Here is a 23,667-nt window from a genome sequence, read left to right as displayed (position 1 = left end):
ATCCAAAGAGTGCACAAGGGTTAAATAAAAAGGGTTAAAAACTCTAAAGCCCGAGTGGGAAGTATAAGACTATTTATACCGATTGATATTCCGTGGAATGTTTATATCTGTGGAAGAAAGTCATGGTAAAACTGTCATATTGGTAAGTAAATGAAATTCTCATTGGATTAGGAGCAACTCTAGTTTAGCTATACCTCGTAAAAAACATTTTTTTTTTGGGTCGATAGAGAATTAAATTTGACATCGAAATAAACAGTAACCGGTTGGCGGTCGTAACCGGTTGACCGGTTATTCGAGCCTAAAATGTAAGCAAATAATCGTTAATAAAACCGGTTTTAGTGAAACGATTACTTTGAAATCTACATCACTAAAAAGCTAAAGGTAAGACCTTTCAAATGAGTTTATCCGGTTATCAGTTTAGTTTTTAGATGAAAAAATATGTGTTTTTGAACAGTTTTTTTTTGACAAAACCGCCTTTTAATCCAAAAACGCTCGATGTAAAGGTGCAGAATAACTAATTGCATTGTGTAGCTAACACTACTACATATCCGTCATATTCAAGCCAATATCTGTTATAACCGGAGATATTTGCTGGTGAATTTAATTGTAGCCGTGAAATTAGAATTTTGCAAAAGAAATATATTCAATTTTATTTCAAAGTTGTTTTCGGGGTAGAAAGAAAAAAGATCCGGTTTAAAGCCGGTTATGGTTTGAATGAACTGATTGCTCCTAAAGCCACATCACTAAGCAAAAATGGGGAAGTACACGAAATATGAATAGTGCCGTTATAACATCGGCTGTGGCGTTAAATGCAACCATGCGCTTCAAAAATTAATTGTTTGTGAAGATCCATTAATATAAACTATTAAAAATTTTTAAAATGTGTCATTTGTTTTATTTTTGTTATCAAATGTGAATTAATGTTAAAGTTTACTTTTGAAACCTGTTAACATTTGTAATTGTAAGAGTGAAAATGCGACTCAGGCGCGATTTTTTTGAAAAAAATTTTCATTTTTCTTTTCAAACCGGATATGGATCCGGTTAATATGTCTAATCGTAGGAATATGAAAGCGCTGCAGGCAATTTTTTTTTTTTTCAAAAAAGCGAAAATTTAGCAATTGGAAAGTATATTCTTCGAAAATTCCTTAAGAACAATTATATTGAGGGAGTTGTTTGCTCTTTACTCATTGGGTTTTGCCTATGTAGTTGCATATATTGGTAAGTGATAATACTAAGATTTTGCATTGATTTGTAATCTTTCTTTTTATTTTACCTCTTCTCACTCCCACATACACCTCATCTTTCCGATGTTCAGCAACCATATCACTGTATGCTATCGTCAAGTTCTCCTATCACATTCGCGGGGAGTAGTAGCACAATGCAACAACAGTCCAATGCTTTTGCAGTTTATGGGGACCGGGGAGGTGTTCAAACAGGCCTGGACATTGAATATGGCACAGATCCAGCTAGTGGATCAATTTTCAAATATGAGGGGCGTAAACATAATGATCTAAAGCAAATGCTGGATAGCAACAAAGATGGCTTAAAATTGGAGGCCATGAAACGAATCATAGGTATGATAGAGCCCGTTCGACAAGGAGAAACGCGAGCTGGTTAATAAATACACACTACTCACTTTATTGGCAAATTAATTCAAATTAAAGACAATTTATTTATATTTTGTAATGTTATTTATTAATATTTTTGTTCATAAGCATTATAGCATAAGAAAATACACACAAAGAAACCTTAAAATTCTTTTAAAAATTTCAATATTTTTGTTTGTTCTTCTATTTCAAGTTTTTTAGAAAAAAGCGCTTAGTTCAAATCAATGATAGTCTCAACTACTCCGACGAGGGAACAAACACAATTATTTCATTACATCAATCAATAAATATCCATCATTATAATAATTCTGTATGTATAATTTGTTCATATATTTGTATTCACATTTAATTTATTTCAATTCTTTTATTTGCTTTGTTATAGTTGTAGATTAAAAAAAAAAAAGTTTTAAGGAGTTTTGTTTGTTCGTTACGGAAAGAACTACTTAAAATTCCTCAATTTGTGTTTTTAGAGAAAAGCATACGACATACGTCTAACTTTGTGTCGAGACAATAAGATCTCAACGAGTAAATGAAGAATAGAAGGCGCATTTAGTATTACAACATTTAAGGACAACACTCGAAATAGTAACGTAAAAACAGCAGACACACATGTTAACTTAGTTCTACATTTTATAAATTTGGAAAGATTCTTAGTTTTTTTTTTTTTTTTGAAGTATCTTCATTTTAGACAACAATTCAAATTCGTTGCTTATTGCGGCGTATCTTAATTTCTAAGCGTTGAATTCAAATAATTAGTAAGCTCATTTAGGACCATTGAACCTATTACCATTTTCTCGCAATTCACTTGAATCATCAACTCTTCGGTTTGGGACCAGTCACATGTTAGAAGTACTAAACTCTTAGATGTCATTGTTTGTCCCACAAAGTATTGGACAGAAGTATCCGTCTCAACTTGAGACAGACAAGCAACATTTATGCATTCGAAAATCTTCTGTTTCAAAGTGGCCATTTTTATAACGTCGATTCTTAATTTCAATTTAGTTTGATGTTCATTCATTCCACGCAATTTAAGCCGTTCATCTTTAAACATGGTTTCGCTTATTTGCACAGATCTTATAAGTTCTCCTATGGCCGGTTTAAAGGCCACTCGTGATGTTCCCTTACTGGAAATAATTTCAAAGTCAATGGCATGACTGGAATCATTAAAATCCACTCCCAAAATGCATGTACCGCATTGGCCAGGATTAAGAAGATTTATAGGAGCAAACTCTTGCATCTGCATGCCTGGTGGTAGCGATTTTTGTCCCATTTGAATATTTGATATCTCATCTGAAGATTGGTTAACGAATTGCAGTTCAACGGAAACCATAGATGAAGAATAAAGATGAGGCGAACGGGTATAACGATAACTGACTTGTAAACCATGTCCGGATAATTTATTCAGTAGCTCCTTATGGCTATAGGATATATAGGAAGGCCCTACTAGTTCCAGACGATTAGCAGCGTTTTGAGGCATTAGCCCGGATTGTAGAGAAGTCATAGGAGTACCTAAATTATCAAAATATATACAGTAGAACAACGAACCATTACAATAGGTATGGGGCATAGTTACCTGGAGTTAGAAATCCACCTAATGAAGGTGTCATGACGGGCCCAATAGGAGGAATGTCATCCAGATCAAGTAGCAAATCTAGGTTACTTTTCATGTCTGAATTTTTCTGCGTATCACTTGCCGCATGGTTGGCAGATCTGTTGTTGTTATTTTTGATAGCAGTGTCCGCTTCCGATTCTGTTTCAGAGTCAGAACCCTCCCCTTCCGATGAAGATGATGAAGAGGAACCATATGAAGAAGAGGTTTCAGAGTCGGATGTACCCGAACCATTTGCATTGTTAACTAATTGGTTTTCATGTGCTTTTTTCACATTTGTTGCATTATTGTTCAGAGCATTGACTTGTGCTTGTTTTGTTGGCGTATTTTTTGAGTTTTTGTTCTCGTTTTCGCTTTCCGTTTCTGAACCAGAATCTGAAGAGGACGACGATGCACTATTCGACGACGATCCGCTAGAATTCGAGTTTGAATACTCTGAAGATTTTCCTTCAGACTCAGAGAAAAATTCATTGCCACTCTTCATAGGTTTCTGCTTTGCATTATTATTGTCTTTTTGTGGAGTTTTATCCGCTGCATTTCCAACGTTATTGGAAAATTTAGGTTCCTGCATAAAACCTTCAACATTACGGACAGAAGGATCCGAAGCTTTCTCTGGAAATCCGGGCAAATCATGGTATCCACTACAGCGCATATTCAAATAGTGTGACAATGAGCCCAATTGATAATTGTTACGTGTATGATATTTGCTTTCCAAAGCTGGTGCCGGCTTGGCTGATAAAAACATTTTCTTTGCTGCATTCGAAAGAATATTGCTTTTGCTATTCACTGGAAAGATAAACTGCTTCAAAAAGCGAGCTCTATCGCGAATATCATAGTTCACATCATATCGAGCCAATGTGAAAACATATTGGCATAACAATGAAGTCTGCTCTGGATTGGTGAGATACAATTTAACAGCCATATTCAAGACTTGCAACTTCACGGCATCCTCTTCGTCAACGAATGTCTTAGCTAGTTTTCTTAGCACATCAGGAGCTATTTTTGGAACCTTATCATTGTATTCTCCTATCAGCCACAAAATTGATGAACGCGCCGCAGGAACTTTTATAAAGTCCAACAGTTTAGCCATCTGGGAAATAATCTCATAATGTTGGGCAGCTTTCGTCTGCAGTAAGTTCTTAATGACAATGACACTCTCAGCCACAACATGCTCATCACGGTTTGATAACAAGTGAACCAAACCACTTAGACAAGTCTCTGTAACTTCCGTTATAGAGGCGGCACATCTACCAATTGCCTGAATTGTTGATGCTACAAATGGACGATCACTACTCGATATGTAGGTTTGGAATTCTCGTAAAATCAATGAAATACTTGCGGCTGATGCCAAATTGGTAAGAATTTCTAACTTCAGCAGTTTAATGTGTGTTGGATCTTGTGTGCGTACAAAAAACGATTTAATGTGAGGTTCAAAAATAGCCTTCCTCTTGGTGGACATGGAAGCAATGCAAGTCAATACAACACTTTGCACTTCTTTGTGGGAGCGCAAAAGACGTATAAGGGATTTTGCAACTATCTGAACTTCTTGACGTGGTGCAACATGATGATACAATTGGGAAACTGCCATTACAACGGAGGCATTACGTGATTGTAGCAAAGGCTTTGTTTGCCTCAGCAAAAGACGATGATCCAGATCAACATGGTAACTGGATGAGGGTGAAGATGTTACGGACTTTGCTTTCAATGGCATATTTCCTTTTGATTTGTTTACATTATCTTCATCGCTATCGTCATTTGTTTCACTTTCAGAATCGTCATAGAATTTCTTATTATCTTCGCCGATATTTTGTGCGTTTTCTATATCCGACGGTTCGTCCGCATTAGGATCAACAAACTGGGTCCTTGCATAACGGGTCAGCATATTTATAATAATAACCTGACCCCATTCGTCAACATCAACCAGGAGATTGCATAGCTTTCGATAGTTCTTGTGTATTAAATCCACACGTTCAGGGCAAACCTACAGAAAGAAAAACTTGGTTTCTTATACACATTTAGTACAACATGTTTACATACCTCTTCAAAAGCCATTACAGCCGATCCAACCACCAAAGTGGTGCGGTCCGAGAGAAGTTTCTCTATTACTTTCACCAATTCGTCCTTTTGCTCAGGATCTACAGAGAATAATTTCGGTATTGCATGGGCTGCTGTTTTTCGAACATAAGGACTCATATCGGAAGCACTTTCCATAATTGCCAACATAACGATGGGAACAATCATAGTCACACGAATGGACGAAAGCACTCGCAAAGCTGATGCTCTTATCAATTGATTGGGATCTTTAAGAGCTCTTTGGAATGTGGATATCGAAAGTAAGGCCAAATCCTGTTGGTCTTCGCAATAACGCACCAAATACACATATACCAATTTTTTTACTTCTATATTCTTGGAAACCACATTCTTCACCACTGCTGGAAACAAGTCACTAGCGTCTCTACCGCGGGCTATCATACCTATGATTCGTTTCATGGCCTCCAATTTTAAGCCATCTTTGTTGCTATCCAGCATTTGCTTTAGATCATCATGTTTACGCCCCTCATATTTGAAAATTGATCCACTAGCTGGATCTGTGCCATATTCAATGTCCAGGCCTGTTTGAACACCTCCCCGGTCCCCATAAACTGCAAAAGCATTGGACTGTTGTTGCATTGTGCTACTACTCCCCGCGAATGTGATAGGAGAACTTGACGATAGCATACAGTGATATGGTTGCTGAACATCGGAAAGATGAGGTGTATGTGGGAGTGAGAAGAGGTAAAATAAAAAGAAAGATTACAAATCAATGCAAAATCTTAGTATTATCACTTACCAATATATGCAACTACATAGGCAAAACCCAATGAGCAAAAAGCAAACAACTCCCTCAATATAATTGTTCTTAAGGAATTTTCGAAGAATATACTTTCCAATTGCTAAATTTTCGCTTTTTGCAATCTGCCAACAAATGAAATGATGACGTATATTCCAGTGATGCTAACAAGTACTAACTGTCAAAAACGCCATTTGAAGTTGAGAGTATAATTTGTCGGTGTCAAACAATGAAAACAAAAATCAGGTGGTCAACTAGGATTGGCCAAAACATGTAAAATTTCAGATGCTAGAAACTAACCTTCGAAAATTCAAATATAAAAATTATGAAAGTATTAATTTTTGCGGAGGCATATGTTTGAAAAATATTTTGGGGACATAATGAAAAAAATAAGAATTTTACGAGAATTTTCGAGATTTGAGAAACCGGGCATTAGTTTATATAACTATGTTTTTGGTTCTGAAAAACATTTATCAGCAGTGCTGGAAGTGCTACCTTTAACCCCATTTTCATGAAGCTCCGTTAATTATCCGTTAGCTAACGTACATTTAAACCGAACTGTGGACATATCTGTCATCTTGCTTAAAAATCATCAGGTCGAAAACCTATGTTGTTAGCACCTATATTTTCCTGATGATTGTAAATAAATAAACTTCTAAAATTTTTCAGTAAAAGTTAACCGGAGATAAGATATTTGCAAATTACTTTCTGTTAACTGTAATAATAAAATGAATTATATCATGCTTTCTGTCACTAATTTTGACAACAGGAAATTTGTATAACGGAAGTTAATTAAATGCTAACATCCGAAACATCCATTTCAAAATTAATAGAAGTTGGCACAATGTCATCGCATGCAGTGATAAAGTATTACAAATCTCGAAAAACACTTCGAGTACCTACTGCTGAGACCCAAAATTGCATTGCTGCTTCCATGACCAAGATAATAACGAGAATGTTAGATGTTAATTTGCTAAACAATTGCATGCAAATGTTACAAACTCAAAATATGGATGAAGTTGAAGCAAGAATTTTACATATATTACAAGAGATAGATGACAATTTGATGAATGAACGGGAACGCAAGGAGAAGGCCAAGAAAAATAAGGTAGAAAAGCGTCTAAAAAATCCTAATATCAAGTGCATCATACCTTTGTAATGAAAGTTAAAATATAATAAAGCTTAATTGAAACCAAAATTTACTATATTTTTTCGATATATATGAATTGAGATATTCCCAATTACCCAGCGACAATGGGTGAAAGTTATACAGAGTTTGAGAAAATTGATTGTTTGTTGGTAAAAAGTTCAAATGATTTACTACAAATAAGCTTATTCCCAATCCTTCTTAACTTTGGAGAGGCTGGCTACGTACTATTGACATTATTTAAGGCTCAATATATGCCAATATAAACACATCGCCTGGCTATACATTGAAGAAGCTCTTAATAAAGTAGATACGAGCCCAATAATTGTCAATTTTAAATATCGATCAAGGAATGATAAGGGATTGTAATCAGAATCAAAAGGTCGACCTGTCGAGTTTTCTTATGTCCTGTTCCTGTATACCTTTTGTATTCCAAATTAATAAAAATTTATTTTGGTTCCTCTATTCAGATCAAAATTGTTAAAATACTCAGTTTTCATAATTCAAAAAAGAAACGAGCTTTTAAAAGGTAGAGAAACCCAAATTGATTCGAATTCGAGCGGCTGATTTTCTTTTAAATGGGTTTTCGTTCGATGTACAAGAACAGAGCATTAGAAGTTCGCAAAATGTTGAGCTGCCGTTAAAATGGTCAATTTAAAACTTTACCGTATGACTGTACATACACCCACAGGAGAAATTCTGCCAAAAACAGCATTCTGCTCTTAAAATTTTAAATCAAATATATTTTTTCTTTTCGTAAATTTCAGACTTGTGATATCCCTAACGTTTTGTTTGCTGTTATTCATTAATTTGAGAAAAAATCAGATTCTTGAGCAAATACAAGACATATTCTTAATGTATTGTTAATAATGTGTTACGATATCTCCATTTTTTATTTTTTTTGGCCAAACTAAAACACGTTTTAGTACATGTTTAGACTACTTTCCCGTTTTCAGCAGACCTTTTGCTATTTGATCACATTTTTCTGCCGCTTCTACCAACAATTTTTTTTTGGTGTATGTGTTAAAATAAATGGTATTGACTACATATACACTCAGATTCTCAAAAATATCAAAGACCTATTAACCGAATTTTGAGATAACAAATATCTAAATGAGCCTGAAGTAATGACTGGCGCTAATTCAAATGTTGATCCCTCTGCAAATCATTATATTTACAATCCCCAGAACGTCAAACTAAGTTGAACTATAATTAAAAAACACATACATATGTATTATTTGTTTTGATTTTATTGAAATTTCTTGATTCACTTCGGATATATACCGTGTATGATATATTAATTATACATTTCATGTATATTTCATATAATAATAGTTTTAGAAGGGTTTTAGACGATGCAATAATTGCATGCAATAATTGCACGCAATTCTTGTTTGTAGGCAAACGGGGTAGAGAAGCAAAGGGGGTAGAAAAAATTTCATGTTTTCCGTTCCTCTTGCAATTTTTTGACATTTCTGAAACTTGAAATTTCAAGCGATTGCATGAAAAATTTCAACGTATAAATGCTGAAGTTTTTAAGAAGCAACTTTAAAAGAGAATACAAAAAATTGCACGCAACCAATTGCATCGTCTAAAACCCCTCTTATTATGTAATAAATACGTATCATGTTTCCTTTAGCTTTTATTTAGGTTATGTGTGTGTGTGTTCTATAATTTCAAACTTATAACTAAATCATTTTAAAAAACATTAACAAAGGTATTATATATTATATTAGCATTACGAAGAACGAAATAGAGGTCCACTCTTCTGTGATACAAGTTAGTAATACAAGCATGGACTTGGAGCAAATGAACTGCATTAAATTTCGTAACCACAATTTTTAAATATATAGAGAAAAAACTTAATACTTATTTTCATAGTATAAATGGAGATTAGTTTTTTTTCACAATAAAATAATAAAAAAAACTATATTTGGAAATATTATTGCTCTTGAACAAAAATTTCCTTATGGAATATACAACACATTTGTTATTTAATTCTATTTAATAAAAAAATATATCTGTGAATTTTTAAGTAATAAAATTTTGAATATATCATTGTAATAAAAGTAGTTTTTAATACTTTGTTTGATCTTATTTGAATAAAATATACTTTTCATATTAATGGGAATAGTTTAGGCGTTAATAATTTGATTTTAGCTATCCAGTTCATATATTCGCTGTTTAATACATATCGATTTGAATGCATAGATCGTTTTATTTTTTATTTGTAATAATTTTGGCTTATGATTATGGTGTATTTGTAATAACAAGTTTTCTACACCGAATTATAACAGTAAACAGGTAACAAATGATCTGAAATGAGAGTAGAAATTATTCTATTAGAATATATATTTAAAATTTCAGATTACTTAGCCCTAAGTATATAGTTCAATGAAGAGTATAAATAAATAAGTTAATGCGATAGAACAATGGACTGAATTGTCTAAATGGGCCGGAAATAAAATGATCCCTATAACCTGAGTAAAGTGGGTCGACCGGACGACAAACTACCATATTTGAGAATACCAGGAGTTACATATATTGGCACTACATTTTATCCAATTTTTGCTTAAGATTCTGTGCCTAAAGAAATTATTTATACAAATATTTATAAAGGCAACATTTTCAGTTAGACCACGTTGTGGATTATGAAACATTGTTTTTCTGTGGAAATGTTTAACGTGGGGATTAATTGGTGCGTTCGTTCATCATCAAATCATTCGATTCATTGTGTTGTGGCAATAAGATATTGAATATGATTATTTTTGCACAACAAAAAGAGTTGTAATTCACTCGTTATCAAGTGTTCTTAAGGTGGTCGCTATGTTCGACTTTCGCACTGAAACTCCAAATTAAAGTCCAAATATAGGTTAGGTTAGGTATAGTGGCAGCCCGATGTATCAGGCTCACTTAGACTATTCAATCCATTGTGGTACCACATTGGTGAACTTCTCTCTTATCACTGAGTGCTGCCCGATTCCATGTTAAGCTCAATGACAAGGGACCTCTTTTTATAGCCGAGTCCGAACGGCGTTCCACATTGCAGTGAAACCACTTAGAGAAGCTTTGAAACCCTCAGAAATGTCACCAGCACTACTGAGGTGGGATAATCCACCGCTGAACAATTTTTTGGTGTTCGGTCGAAGCAGGAATCGAACCCACGACCTTGTGTATGCAAAGCGGGCATGCTAATCATTGCACCACGGTGGCTCCCAAAGTCCAAGTATATGCGTGAGGACATTTGTTTTATTTGGTGGAAAAGGTCCACGCAAATGTTGAGAATTGCTTTTCCACATTCTGATTTTATTATTTTAACAAATAAACAGCTAAACCAATTTCAAGAAAGAAATAAATAATTTAGTTTTTGTTTTTATATTATTTGAGCTTGCAGCCAAAGTGATTTTTATGATTTTATATTCTTATGCATTTTTTAACTTACCTTTTTCTTGCTGACACTAATTGTCGCCAAAAATCGTTTATATACCGCTTTCGATTTTCATACCTATTGCTAAGCAACTGATAAGCGGTCCATTATAGATCCCTCCAATAGGAATTCGTGGCTACTGGACAAGATGTCATGCAATTGTTGCGTTTCTCCAGTATTGACACTGAATGGAAAGAATGATGAAATCTCTGGTAAGACACTGGAAACTCCTTCTTGAGTTAAAGCTGCCACAGCTGTAGGAGGCAATGAGACACGTCGTCGGCGTTCAACACCATCGATTAATTCTGGAGTTGTGGGAACTCGTGTCTCTGTACTACCCAAAGGTCTTGTCTCCTTAGTCATTTCATAATAAACATCTGGCAAATCCTCAAACTCTTGTAGCTCAAGACATCTCTGTAGTTTAGAGATATTACTAAGCAGTAGACGATGTTGTAACTCGATTTGGGGAAAGCCACCCCGTTTTATTTCAACAATTGGCATCCAACGATAATAACATTGTTCCCATATTGCCAGAGCGGGCATTCGATGATCGGGCTGTAAATAACGATCCTTTGGTATGGATGATTGTGCTACGAAATTGGCAGGGCTTATTGTTGATCGTTGTTGACTGAGTAAGGCTGCAGGAGGTGGCCTTGCCAGTCCGGGCAACATTACTGCACCAGCTGGTATGGCCACTGATCTTCGACAGGGAACTTCCGTTTTTTGCTTTTGATAAAAAGGATTGCTGAAGAAAAGTTTGTCCTTCTCCAAGAATTGTTCGGACCAGTCCCAAACGGGCCTCAATATCAACTTATGATCCTCGACGGCTTTCAAACGGTCAGCATTACAATCGAACTGAAATGTATCGAATATTGGCATGAAACACGAATCCCACAGCGTTGTTAAATACGTTTGAGAAAATTCAAACTCATCTGGAAATTGCTGCAAGAGTTGCCATACACAATCTAAAAATAACAGAAATACAGGGCTCTCCTCTTGGGGTCCATTGGAATCTGGAATCTGTCTTATTTGGCCCAACCGGCGTTGAAAAGGATGCTCTAGGGCTACCCATTCCTTTTGTATTAGCGATTGGAAACCATCTATAGTCCGATAAAATGGATCCAAAATTATCTGCGTTAACGATGACACCACACAGCACAGATCGCGACCATTGGATTCTTGAAGAACACAGCTCCAGCCTTCCTTCAGTTTATCGGCAGCCTCACACGAATAACGAAGACATAAGGAAACGTAAAACAACCAATTGGATTTTTCGAGCAATACCAAAAATTTTGAATCCTCGACTGAAAAGTGTTGAGGACTTTCCGGAGCACAAATGCGTCTAAGCTTTTCGTATGCCTTCTGCACATCCAGGATTGATGGTAGACGATCCGTCAATTGCAAAAGATGTAATAACTTTCTATCATTTGATGCACGCACAACTTCCAACATTACATTCTCTAACGTGCTATCTTGCTGATTACCAGGCTTCAATTCAGCCAAACGCACCAAAGATGCATTACCATAGCCATAAACCCAAAACGCTGCTCGGGAGTCGCAGAAAGCCAGCGATAGATTTAAAAATTTTTCCACTTCACAAGCCTTGGGAATAACAAAGTGTGGAGGCAAGGTGTAACGTGAAGACGATCTTTCTCGTTGTAGCAGGGGTTCTGATTCCCTGCTGATAACCTGCCAATTGGAGGTGCCACATCTGATCAATTCTCGTGCCCAATCATTTTTTGTCATATACATACTGATGGCCGACTTTGAAATAGTTGAATAGTACGGCTCTTGGTAACAGTACGCAAAACTCAGATCATGTCGTGTTGGAAAGGCGAATCTGGCTAGGGCTGAAGTGATCTGTTTACCCCAGTCTCGTCCACCTTTGGAATAATGAAAGCAAAACTTTAACAGTCTAAAATTTTTGCAGAGTATGTGCAGATGTGCGATACGTCCACTCATTGGCTTTTGTTGGCCATCGAGTTTCTTTTTCCTCCTACCCACGTTTCCAGGTAGTGCACTGGCTGCCTTTCCGGTCTCAGCAATTTGGTATATTTGATCTATGTTGTTTAGGGTTATTTCGTTGCGAGACAATAGCAGATGCTCCTGTGATATAGCCGACAAACTGCTTTCCCTTTGTAATGGAACAAATGCCAACTTGAAGTTTGTAACACTCAATAAACCGAAAATTGCCCCCTTAGAACCCTTAACGTCCTCTTCGTCCCTATTTCCCATGGGAGAAATCGCAGGATACATATAAACTGGAGCAGATGCTGCTACCAACTCATTGGGTAGTAATCGAGGTTTAGCCGAATGTACGTCTCGCATATCGCCTGGCAAGCACCACTCGTCGTCTGGGGCGAGAGAAGAAACATCACCGGCTGGTGGTGCAACATAACTGGTAAAGGTGTTACGTTTGCGATGGTCGGACACAGACGTCATATCTAGGTCGTTGTTCTAGTTGCTGTTTATAAACAATTTCCTTAGTCTGTAATGGGTACTAACGACGTTGACAGCATAAATAATTATTGCTTATATCCGGTCAAAAAAAAATGCAAACGCCCTTATTTGGAAAACTGGCAGGCGGTGGGCACACATACACCAGAAAAATATGTGTTCTAAGCTCAAAGACAAATATTTGCTAGGCTATTTCGTATTTGAGTTGTGCCAACTATACAAATTATTAAAACTTTTTTCGGAGATGATGATGATCCACGACCCCTCCACTTTCCCGTACCCGTACTCACACAAACTTTTTAATGTTGCTATCCCGAAATTGATTAAAATTGTTATTGTACTTTTCGTACCTTCGTTCAAGCGTCTGTTCTACGACATTCATTTGTTGTGTCCGTAATTTTTCAACAAATATTGAAATCGCGAAATTAATAAAAGTGCTTAAATAAAGTTTGCTTTAAAAATTTAAAAAGATTTAAGCAAAAACAAGATTTTTAAGACTCGTTGAAAATTCTTTGTTTTGGTTGTAAATGTTACTGTCACCCGTCAACCCAAAATTATGCGATGATTAGTGGGGAAAGTAGGGTAACGTAAGCAGAAATCAAGCAATGTTCGCATGCAGCTCTACTCTTGTCAGCAAAATTTCAGTGGCACTTTGTTATCGATTCTCTTACCTATTCTTCAGATATAAAACGCTCGGCGTAACTCCATTATTAAGCTCGTTATTATTGGAGCTCAACTTGCAATAGCGTCAATAATATAGTTTTGCACGTATTCCTTGAAAATATAAATATCAACACCTCCCGGTAGTTTCTGTGCGTTTTAAGCCAAACTAATGTCATACAAATTTACCGCGAATAAAACAATATGAGAGCAAATGTAAACAATCGATAACATCGTACTACTGAAAATATCGCTTGTGGATAAGAGAAATTTTAATATAGCTGCAAAACGTTTGAGAAATGCTTGAACTCAACATGTTTTCCAGCAATAGACTTGCGTTGTTTCTGTAATATTGATCACAGAGATGTAAAATCGGAATATCGTCCCTGAATTTGAACCAAAACTAATTATCAGCTGGTATGCCACATAAATTTGTTTATTTTGTTGCAAGTGTATTTGCCGCTTGTTGGTTGTATAATTGTTTATAATTAAAAAGCTTCAACAATAAATTGCTGTGACATGAGTTTTCCGCTTACAAATCCCAACAAAGAGTCCTCGAGGGCTGCATGTAAAAAATGTGGTTATGCCGGACATCTAACTTTTCAATGCCGGAATTTTATTAAAGTTGGTTATTGCATGAAACGTGGAGATTTGCATTTATTGATTTTCTTATTTATTTAGGTTGATCCAAATAAAGAAATTCTCTTGGATGTTGAAAGTACCAGTTCTGATTCGGAGCTAGACTATCTCACTCCATTGACTGAATTGCGTATGAAAGAATTGAAGGAGAAGGAAGCAGAGCTACTCAATGCTAAGAAAAAACCGGCTAAAGGCAAATCCAAGAAGTCAAAGAAGAAAGACCATAAACATAAAAGCAAAAAGAAACATAGCCGTAGTAAGACTAAGAAGCATAAAAAACGAGGCAATTCCAAATCGTCAACATCCTCCAGTTCAGAATCATCCTCCCTAACCTCGTCTTCCTCCAGCGATAGCACTGAATCGGATTCCAGCGACAACGAGGAATCGTCGACCAGCGAGTCTGATGACAATGGACATAAACTTAAAAAGAAGGATAAGTACAAGCGTAAGGCTGACCCAAATATGAGGCGCAAGAAGACCAAGGTCAAACGACGACGTTATAAGACAACAGAGTCTACTAGCGATTCTGAAGATGACTCCTCCTCCGATTGAAGTGAAACTATGCGGGATGGCAAAGATTTTTTTTCACTCAGTTCTAAATCTAAGTAGCAAATTAAGAATATACGTACTATGTAGATTACATATTTCCAAAAAGAGCATAATATGCTCAAATGTAGAGCAAAGGTTCTAATCGTAACAGCTCTTGGGAACCGACAAAATTACTTTTGAGATTAACCTTAGTTTAAAGAATGTCTTTTTTAATATTCTCCCTTATCAAATCCAGTGGAACCTCTCAAACATGCACACTCTAAAAACCAGACACTTCTCAAAAGTGGACAATTGTCGTGAGACGTTTGTTATATTAACACATTAAAATTTACCTCTCATAACCGCACACCACCCAAATGTGGACAAATGGTAGGCGAACATGGGTGACCACTTCTGAGAGGTTTCACTGTGTATGAATGGCCGAGTAGATCGGCACAATAAACCCACCTTCCATTATGAATTTTATACACAAAACCTTATGACAACCGTTTAGCATTTGTAAAGACTGTAGACAATTAACTTTTAAGTGTTCTTTATCCATATCTCTAGTAAAGCCACCGTGTTTTCTTTTTTATTTTACGTAACAACTTTGATTACATTAAAATCATAATTCGAATTTAAATATAAATATTGCATAGTTTTATTTACAAAACATTGAGTTGTATACATGAATATCTCAATGCAAATAATGGGTTAATATATCGTTTACTAAAATGTTGTGAATTCCATTACTCTAATAAAAAAGAAAATTGTCTGATTTGCGAAAAAGGAAGACAAAATATATCAGCGTTGTTATTTTCTAAGACGTATATCTTCATTACTAAACAAAAATACGTTCAATAGAAGGAATGTATTTGAATATAACAATGAATTATTATAAAAGAATATGCATATTAATTCTAGTTGCGGTCGTATCATTTTATCGTTTTTTTTGCCATCATCAATTTTTTTATTTTATTTATTTATTCATTCATTTTACATTCATTTTTTCGTCCATATGTAAATTGTTTTTTTATGGTAAATATATGGAATGACCCAATTTGTACACGCCATTTAAGAAGGGCTAGAGTTTTAAAACAGTAGGTTAGTGGGTATAGCCACATGTAAACCGATCCCCAGATTTGTTTTTATCCATTGTTAAATTAAAAACAAACTCCTCATTTACACAGAATTCCAAATTTGACCTCTGGATATTTATGCTTGTTTCTTTTTCATCAGATATTCATGTTTTTCATAATTGATTACAGACCCCATACAAACTGGTTTACAGATTTCAATTAAGGAATATCCTGGACGAATCCTTAGATTTGACTTTTTGAGGATTCACAACTCAGTACAAAGCATTTGTATCTACAATTACGCATACACAAAAATTGGTTGTAGCGGTATATAAATTGATCTCCCGATTTGACATGGGCTTGCAAATCGCTATTTAATAATAGTTCACCTGTTATACTCAAATAAATCGCCCACATCAACCAATCTTTTGATATGGCCTATACGATTCTACGCTCTAGAAGAATATATTAGGGGTTTATGTATGCATAAAATATATACACACCATTAAATTAATTATTTTTCCAATAATAACAATTAATAAATTCAAAATACATTTATGGTAGATAAAGTAATTCCATGTTAAGAAAATTCCTTTAAGGGACACAAAAATAATACTTAAAATGATTATAAATTGCAGAATTCTCATAAACTATTTCGATCCAGTTTCATCTTTGTGAGACTTCGTTAAACTTTTCAATGTTTGCTCTTTTATGGACGTGGCTACTATTGATAAAATTTCATGACGATTATCAAAATTTGCTGTTTCGAGTCTATCAAATATATCTCCATAAAGGTTATTCATTATTGTCTTAACTATGGCGTCTGGAGCATTTGGTGTTAGGTCGTTTGTTTTGTTCTCAATATCTTTCTTTAGGTTTTCTATTGTTCCCTTATAATCTTCAAGCATTTTATCTTTTTCTTCCATAGTTTCTTTCAATAGTTTGTTTTGTTCTTTCAATTGATTTAATTCCTGTTGGTAATTAGGGCTTGGACTTGTTTCCACTTGCTCCACTGTACTTTTTAATGTTGTTTCACATTCCTTCCATTTTCCTTCCAGTTCTTTGTTTTTATGGGTTTCTACTAATTCTATGCCGCTTTTAACTATGGCTCTCATATCTTTCAAATGATCCATATTCCAAGCTTCCAAACCCTCTTTGAGATCTTTTAAAATGGCGTTAGATTCCTCTTCAGCTGCCTGTTTTTGGATTCTTTCTTCTTCTTGTTGTTTCAACTTTCTATTCTCCTTTTTTAGATTTAATATTTTTTCTTCTAATTCCAAAATTTCGTCATCCTTGTGACGTTTTTCTTTTGTACCACCACCTAGTCCCGATCGTTCCATCAAGTCTAACTTGTCCATCAACCTTTCTATTTTATTTTCTAATTTCGCTACATTCATACGTAGCTCACTTCCCTGTGTTCTTTGTTCGGTTAAAAGCATTTGCATATATTGGCCTTCCATTGCAGTGTGACTGGGAGCATAAGACATATTAAAAGCATTGGAAACTTGATGGCTAGTTTTTAAAGTAGTTACTTTATTTCTTGGTACAACCGTGGGTTTTATTGGCAAGGGGGTATTGATAACTTCGGTATCGGAGGAATCACTGAATTCTGTGGTAGTTTGTACGGAGCTATTTGAAAGTTTTGGTAAGGGTTGTCCCATTTTTGCCATACGTTTAATTAGAGCATTTTTTGTTACAGTAGGATTGTCGTTAAAGGGACCTTGGAATACATCTAGTTCACTCTCTTCCACTGAACCGCTCTTTGTAATACTTTCATCTACATTTTCTTTTTCCAGTTTCTGATTAAAATTTTCCTCGTTTTCTTTATAGCAGTGGCCCAATTGATGGATATAATTCCGAAAATCTTCTTCGTCTTTGGAGTTTTCAAAGCTAAAACTCCAATACCGTTGTTGATCATCATAAAATTGCCAATAGTTGCTTTGTTTAAACAACACTTGTTTCTCTTTATATAAAATAAGTGTAACCAGAACGAGGCTCTTCGATTTGTAGAGTATAAGATTGTCAACGACATTTGATGTCAAAGCTAGACCCACTTTACCCTGAATTTTTCCTTGGAGGTATGCTGTCACCACTTTCGCTATAAGAGGGGGTGTTGGCTGATGACTATTAGTTGATGCCGCTATCGCCTCACTTTTAAAGCTATCATTGTTTGCTTTGGGACGTTGATATTTTAAAGACTGTTCCTTGTCATCCATCTCTCCGTCTTTAGCAAATAACTGTTGAAGTTTTGATGAGGGACTAACGAGGGCATTTATAATTGAAATAAACAACATATAAATTTGATTGATAGTTACCTTTTAAGTGTTCCAAAAAAGTCCTCATCTGTAGCATCATCCAAATCAAAGCTGAAGTTGCTCATTTTGAATACATACTCATGAAAACAAATGTTTGATCTGTTTTCTATAATTCGAATTTTTATAAACTTTTGAGTTTAATATTCTTTTATTGATTTTTGGTTACAGATATCAAAATAATAGACAGCTGATATTTAGCAAAGCACAAAGAACCTTCGCACAGAACTTTAGGTAAAATGTTTACTTTAATCAATATAAACAAGTGGTTGAAGAAATTTGTTTGTTTGAAAAACAGTTGGATTCAAATACTAACCATCCTTTAAAAAAAATTCAATTTCTAACATCCTTCGCTAATGAAATGGACACGCATTGATTATGCCCGGCAAAAATGATGTATATGCTTCCTTTGTCATACTCCTTTCAAATGTCATGTCATAATACGTATTTAAAAATGAGTTTAGAACGAATATAATTTGCTCGAAAACAATTGTTGTTTGTACTTCACTCATATAATTTACTGTGTTTAATAAAAAGTAAATAACAATTTGCTCGAGAACTTTCGACAGATATCCGTGAAATTGTTTTTTTGATCACAAAATTAATTAATAAAATTAATATATATACAGTCGACTCCGCTTTACTGAAACGTTAAAAATGCAGCCATTTAATTTCAGTTATCCGAAGTTTTTGCTAAAGCGGACTACGGATAACTGAAAAAAACTTCCAGTAATGCGAACTTCGGATAACTGAAAAAGTTTCAGTAAAGCGGACTCCGTATAACTTGAAAAAAATCCACTCAATTTCAGTTAACCGAACTTATGACCAATGCTATGTACATAAAATAATAAAAACAAGGTGTTTGATTCCGTGTGTGTGCCATCTACAATTTTACCTTTCAGTTGATTTTATTTACAGAGTGATTTAAACTGTTTTGAAAGTGCCATCTTCACTTGAAATAAAGCGTTCTCAATACGGAGAAGAAAATGTACTCTCTCTCAATAGCGAGAATGTGGCATTTTCAGTAAAGCGAAGTCATACTAATGTGACGAAACTCATTTGAACACAAAAAACTTTTCAGTAATCCGATTTTTTCAGTTAAGCGGAGTTTCACTAAAGCGGAGTAATTTAAATGAAATGGACAGAAAAAACAACTGGGGAATGCGATCGATTTCAGTTATCCGAGGTTTTTCAGTAAAGCGCATTGCGCTAAAGCGGAGTCGACTGTATGCCGTACATAGCACGGTTTTCAGTTGAAAATCACTTTATTTTCGGGATTACTTTTTCACAAACAATCTAAATTAAAAATGAAAACAAACATATTCCTGTTAAATCTTGATCAAATCTAGATGAAAAAGACAATGCGTATAAATTGAGTTGTCTTCTTTTATTCGCACTATTTTAATAAAGTAACCGCGGAAATTTCAACGCGAAAAGCGAACATTAGTACCGGAATTTTTTTGATTAAAATTTTATATATAATTCTTCGGCCTCAGGATTTTTACGGGACATGATGTAAGCAATCGAAACAGACATCTCACGGAGTGTTAAGTAGGGGAAATAGTTTTACCTTTCGTGTCGGTAGAAAAAATTTCGTTGTGCATACCAGATTATTGCTATGTTAGTTTGAGTTTCGCATTGATAATTGAGGCCGGTTGCATCAATAGCAAAAATTTGCTACCCGTAAGAAAGATATTGGAATAATTTTTAGCGAACGATGTAGCTATGCAACCGTCGTCATATTTGTATTTCTCTACTTATATCGCCTTTGTCCTTATACTTGCCAATTGAAAAAATAACACAAAACACGCAACTCTACCGGACTTATTAGTTAACCCCCTGCTTTTCCATGGGTATTTTTTTGCCAACGAATTTTTCGCAGGTATAGGTGAGTACTAAGTTCGAGTTTAGCCGCTAAAGTGAAAAATAAATCAGTAAAAAAAGGCATGAAATTATACATATTTGTTGCACATTTTATAACTTGATGGGGAATAGCCCAAAGCAAATTTTCACAAAGTTTGTATTCCTTAAAATGGATTATTAAAGAAAAGCAATCGTGAAAAATGACGATTTTAGCGGCTAAACTCGAATTTAATACCCACATTTAATAATTTGTGTGTGTCTAGCGAAAATTTCTGTTGGATGTCAATAATCATGTCTATTCTGGGTCTCACCGCACTGTACACCACCCAACATACATTCTTCAGACTTACCAAAATCTTAGTTGTTCTGACTCACACGTGAGAACTTTTTTCGACTTCTGATCGAAAAATGTCAACTGATGATTTTTTTCTGAAAAGGCCGGTACTATGTTCGGGTTTCGAGTTGAAAATTACTTTATTTCGAGATTACTTTTTCTTAATTAATGAAAATTATACATGAAAACAAACATATTCCTTTTAAATCTGGATGGAATCTCGACGACAAAAAAGTGCGTATTAATCGAGCTAAATTTTTTGGGTTTTAATTAAGCTATTTTAATATAGTAACCGCGAACATTTCAAAAGGAAATATAATACTGGCCTTAATGCATTCTATTTGCCGATAAAATTACAGTAGACTGGAGTAAAAACAAGTGATTTTGTGCAAGTGATTTTTCTAGATAAAAGGCGAAAAATATATATATCTGTTATATATTTGTGTTAAAAATCTTGTAGCTTTGTTTACGATAGCTCTACACTTGGTCGACACGGAAAAAATATTCGTGTATGTTTATTAGGCCTGTGTAGTCCAGAACACATCTTAAGTATGACACCAAGGTTAGGTTAGGTGGCAGCCCGATGTATCAGGCTCACTTAGACTATTCAGTCCATTGTGATACCACAGTGGTGAACTTCTCCTTTTTACTGAGTGCTGCCCGATTCAATGTTAAGCTCAATGACAAGCGACCTCCGTTCCACATTGCAGTGAAACCACTTAGAGAAGCTTTGAAACCCTCAGAAATGTCACCATCATTACTGAGGCGGGATGCTTCGGTCGAAGCAGGAATCGAACCCACGACCTTGTGTTGTATACACAGGCGGGCATGCTAACCATTGCACCACGGTGGCTCCTAAGAAAAGCGATACATGTGTGTACCAGAACAGAAACGAATACCATATATTTTTTACGGGAGAAAATCGATAACATCGTATCGATCGAATATTCCGCTAGCAAAAGTGGCTGTGTATTTCTAATAGGTTCCAAAATTTTTTACGTAGGAAATTTCGTTTGCACGCCATTAATACATCTTTGCCATGGATTTCTTATAGGAGCAAATGTCAATTTTTGTTAATAAAGCTTCTTATGAAAAATTTCGCATGATGTGCATCCTGAGCTTAAAGGCACATATCTGGCTTTACAACAAAATGCCATTTTTCTTCCGCGTATACCATTGAAAAGAATATGTTATTTTACCATCAGGTGGTGGCGAACTTTTCACATTGTGTTCGTTGCCTTCGAATTAATTTGTTATTTATAGAACCATAAAAGAGTTCTATAAAAAAAAAACAAAAGTTCCCTTCCTACATCATTCATTTGCTATGTACTCGTATGCGTTAAAGCAAAAAGAGCCCATGGCGAGAAAGAATTCTGGAAGACCCTTATATGAAATTACAAAATCAGAAACCGGTTGACCTTGCCCAATACACCATACGAAGAATACATTTTAAAAACAAAACAGTAAACAATCTTGTGGGGGCACCGCCAATACAAATATTATGAATCGATGTGAAAATAAATATTGTTCTTTACTTTAAAACCTAAAGATAAATACAGTAACAAAATATTGATTATTAGTAAATTGTAACGAGAAATTTGAACGTTAATCTCCAAAAAGGTTTATTGGGTCTTCTTATTATCGTGAACTCACGTATTCAATTTTATAAACGCGTGAAGTGAGAAAAATGACAGGCCGGACCAACTGTGATCCCATATAAGGCTAGATTTAAAAACATATTTATTAAGAAGTGTAATATTCGTCGAAAGACTTACACAATAATCTTGCCAAAACTCTTTAGGAACATTCAACAAAATTTCTACAACATATAATGTGGAATGGCCCATTAAAAATACTATTACATATACAATTACAAGTTCTATACTCAGAAAGAAGTGAATCCACAATGAAAGAAAATGTAGGGTTATTCAAACTAAAATATTTTTGTCAAAATGAATAAAATTTATTAAAAATAATAAAAAGTGTTTTCTTGTTTTTTTTTAAGAAGATTGAATATTTTGAAGAAAAAAATTGGAGTAAAAAATTCCTAAATGTCTTTAGTGCTATATGAAGTTCAAGACAGACACAATTTAAGAAAAATTTACTCATTTGACAAACTTATGAGCATAATATAAGTAAACTTCACCAATTTTAGTAAATTGTGAACTATGTTCCAATTTAGTAAAATTTTGAACTTCATTTGTATAAAACTTTTTTTTTCTCATTTCTAGTTCACGTCATTAGAGTAAGCAAAAAAAGTTAAATCTTCTTACATTTTGTAAAATTTAGCTAAAAATAAACTAATTTTAATTAACTAAAATAAAGTAAAACCTATAAAAAATTTCCTAGACTTTTTCTGTATGTGGCACATTATAGTGAAGGGTACATATACCAATTTTTTGGGTGTACTAAAACAATAGAGAATGAATATAAAGGCCACAAATAAGGCTCTTATTACCTCCCGATTGTGTGTGCAAGTAGCTGGTCTAGAATTTATGTTTTCCATCGAAAGTATAAACAATCAAAGTGTGGCGCTGCTCCATTTACCATATCGATTCTGTACATGAGTGTCGACACGATCAAAAATTGTTGACATTTTGAGAATAAATGGTAGGAGAGACTATGCACGTTTACAAAACTATTAATACAACATATTTGTATAAGTAGTTACATCTAAAAATGTACACCATTTGTTGTTGTCAATGTGCTTACAATGCTGTAAACATATTATGGAACATAATTTTTGTCGATAATTGGTTTAGAACATAATTGTTATACGCCTTACCCACAAAATGTGATATATTTTGTACCTGACAGGGACGTAGCTGGAGACGTTTTCGTGTGAAATTCTAATTATAAGAAAACCCTATTTTGTGCCACTTGTAATAGTTTCATCATAATTGAACTATTAAATGAAGTATATTATAGTATTGTAGTTGTATTATAATATACTGAAATCCCTGGCGCTACAGTAACATCAACAGAATATTTCTGGTTTCGATTGTTGTGATATACAAAATTCCCACCCTTTATGATATTAATCTGTAGAGCTAAAATTATTCAAATATAAATGATAGATTGTTGACAAAGAGTATTACGTATCCATATTTTCCTGAACATATTTAATGTTTTCCTGGAGCAGTTGATGTTATTGATCTATTCAAAAGAAAGTTCA

At 34.7% G+C, this 23,667-nt stretch overlaps 5 protein-coding genes across 5 annotated transcripts; 2 read left to right on the top strand and 3 right to left on the bottom strand.

The window, feature by feature from the left end:
* The first annotated feature begins 1,098 nt into the window (after positions 1 to 1,098).
* On the top strand, positions 1,099 to 1,724 carry LOC142228337 (AP-3 complex subunit beta-2-like). Its single transcript, XM_075298729.1, has 2 exons — positions 1,099 to 1,218; positions 1,316 to 1,724. The coding sequence occupies exon 2, from the start codon at positions 1,331 to 1,333 to the stop codon at positions 1,616 to 1,618; it is 288 nt and encodes a 95-aa protein (XP_075154844.1). The 5' UTR covers positions 1,099 to 1,218; positions 1,316 to 1,330; the 3' UTR covers positions 1,619 to 1,724.
* rb (adaptor related protein complex 3 subunit ruby) lies at positions 1,669 to 6,214 on the bottom strand. The gene is made up of 4 exons (XM_075298728.1): positions 6,047 to 6,214; positions 5,254 to 5,949; positions 3,181 to 5,197; positions 1,669 to 3,116 (listed from the first exon to the last, which is right to left on the bottom strand). The coding sequence occupies exons 2-4, from the start codon at positions 5,932 to 5,934 to the stop codon at positions 2,332 to 2,334; spliced, it is 3,483 nt and encodes a 1,160-aa protein (XP_075154843.1). The 5' UTR covers positions 5,935 to 5,949; positions 6,047 to 6,214; the 3' UTR covers positions 1,669 to 2,331.
* Positions 6,215 to 8,423: 2,209 nt separating this feature from the next.
* LOC142228604 (myotubularin-related protein 10-B) lies at positions 8,424 to 13,613 on the bottom strand. The gene is made up of 2 exons (XM_075299074.1): positions 10,636 to 13,613; positions 8,424 to 9,509 (listed from the first exon to the last, which is right to left on the bottom strand). The coding sequence occupies exon 1, from the start codon at positions 13,060 to 13,062 to the stop codon at positions 10,705 to 10,707; it is 2,358 nt and encodes a 785-aa protein (XP_075155189.1). The 5' UTR covers positions 13,063 to 13,613; the 3' UTR covers positions 8,424 to 9,509; positions 10,636 to 10,704.
* Positions 13,614 to 14,137: 524 nt separating this feature from the next.
* LOC142228653 (uncharacterized) lies at positions 14,138 to 15,553 on the top strand. The gene is made up of 2 exons (XM_075299144.1): positions 14,138 to 14,361; positions 14,419 to 15,553. The coding sequence occupies exons 1-2, from the start codon at positions 14,257 to 14,259 to the stop codon at positions 14,926 to 14,928; spliced, it is 615 nt and encodes a 204-aa protein (XP_075155259.1). The 5' UTR covers positions 14,138 to 14,256; the 3' UTR covers positions 14,929 to 15,553.
* Positions 15,554 to 16,451: 898 nt separating this feature from the next.
* LOC142228652 (uncharacterized) lies at positions 16,452 to 18,485 on the bottom strand. The gene is made up of 2 exons (XM_075299143.1): positions 18,299 to 18,485; positions 16,452 to 18,242 (listed from the first exon to the last, which is right to left on the bottom strand). The coding sequence occupies exons 1-2, from the start codon at positions 18,361 to 18,363 to the stop codon at positions 16,634 to 16,636; spliced, it is 1,674 nt and encodes a 557-aa protein (XP_075155258.1). The 5' UTR covers positions 18,364 to 18,485; the 3' UTR covers positions 16,452 to 16,633.
* Positions 18,486 to 23,667: the final 5,182 nt, after the last annotated feature.

This window comes from Haematobia irritans, chromosome 3, assembly GCF_050003625.1.
Source record: "Haematobia irritans isolate KBUSLIRL chromosome 3, ASM5000362v1, whole genome shotgun sequence".
NCBI classification, from domain to species: domain Eukaryota; kingdom Metazoa; phylum Arthropoda; class Insecta; order Diptera; family Muscidae; genus Haematobia; species Haematobia irritans.
This window is presented reverse-complemented; position numbering and strand designations above follow the sequence as displayed.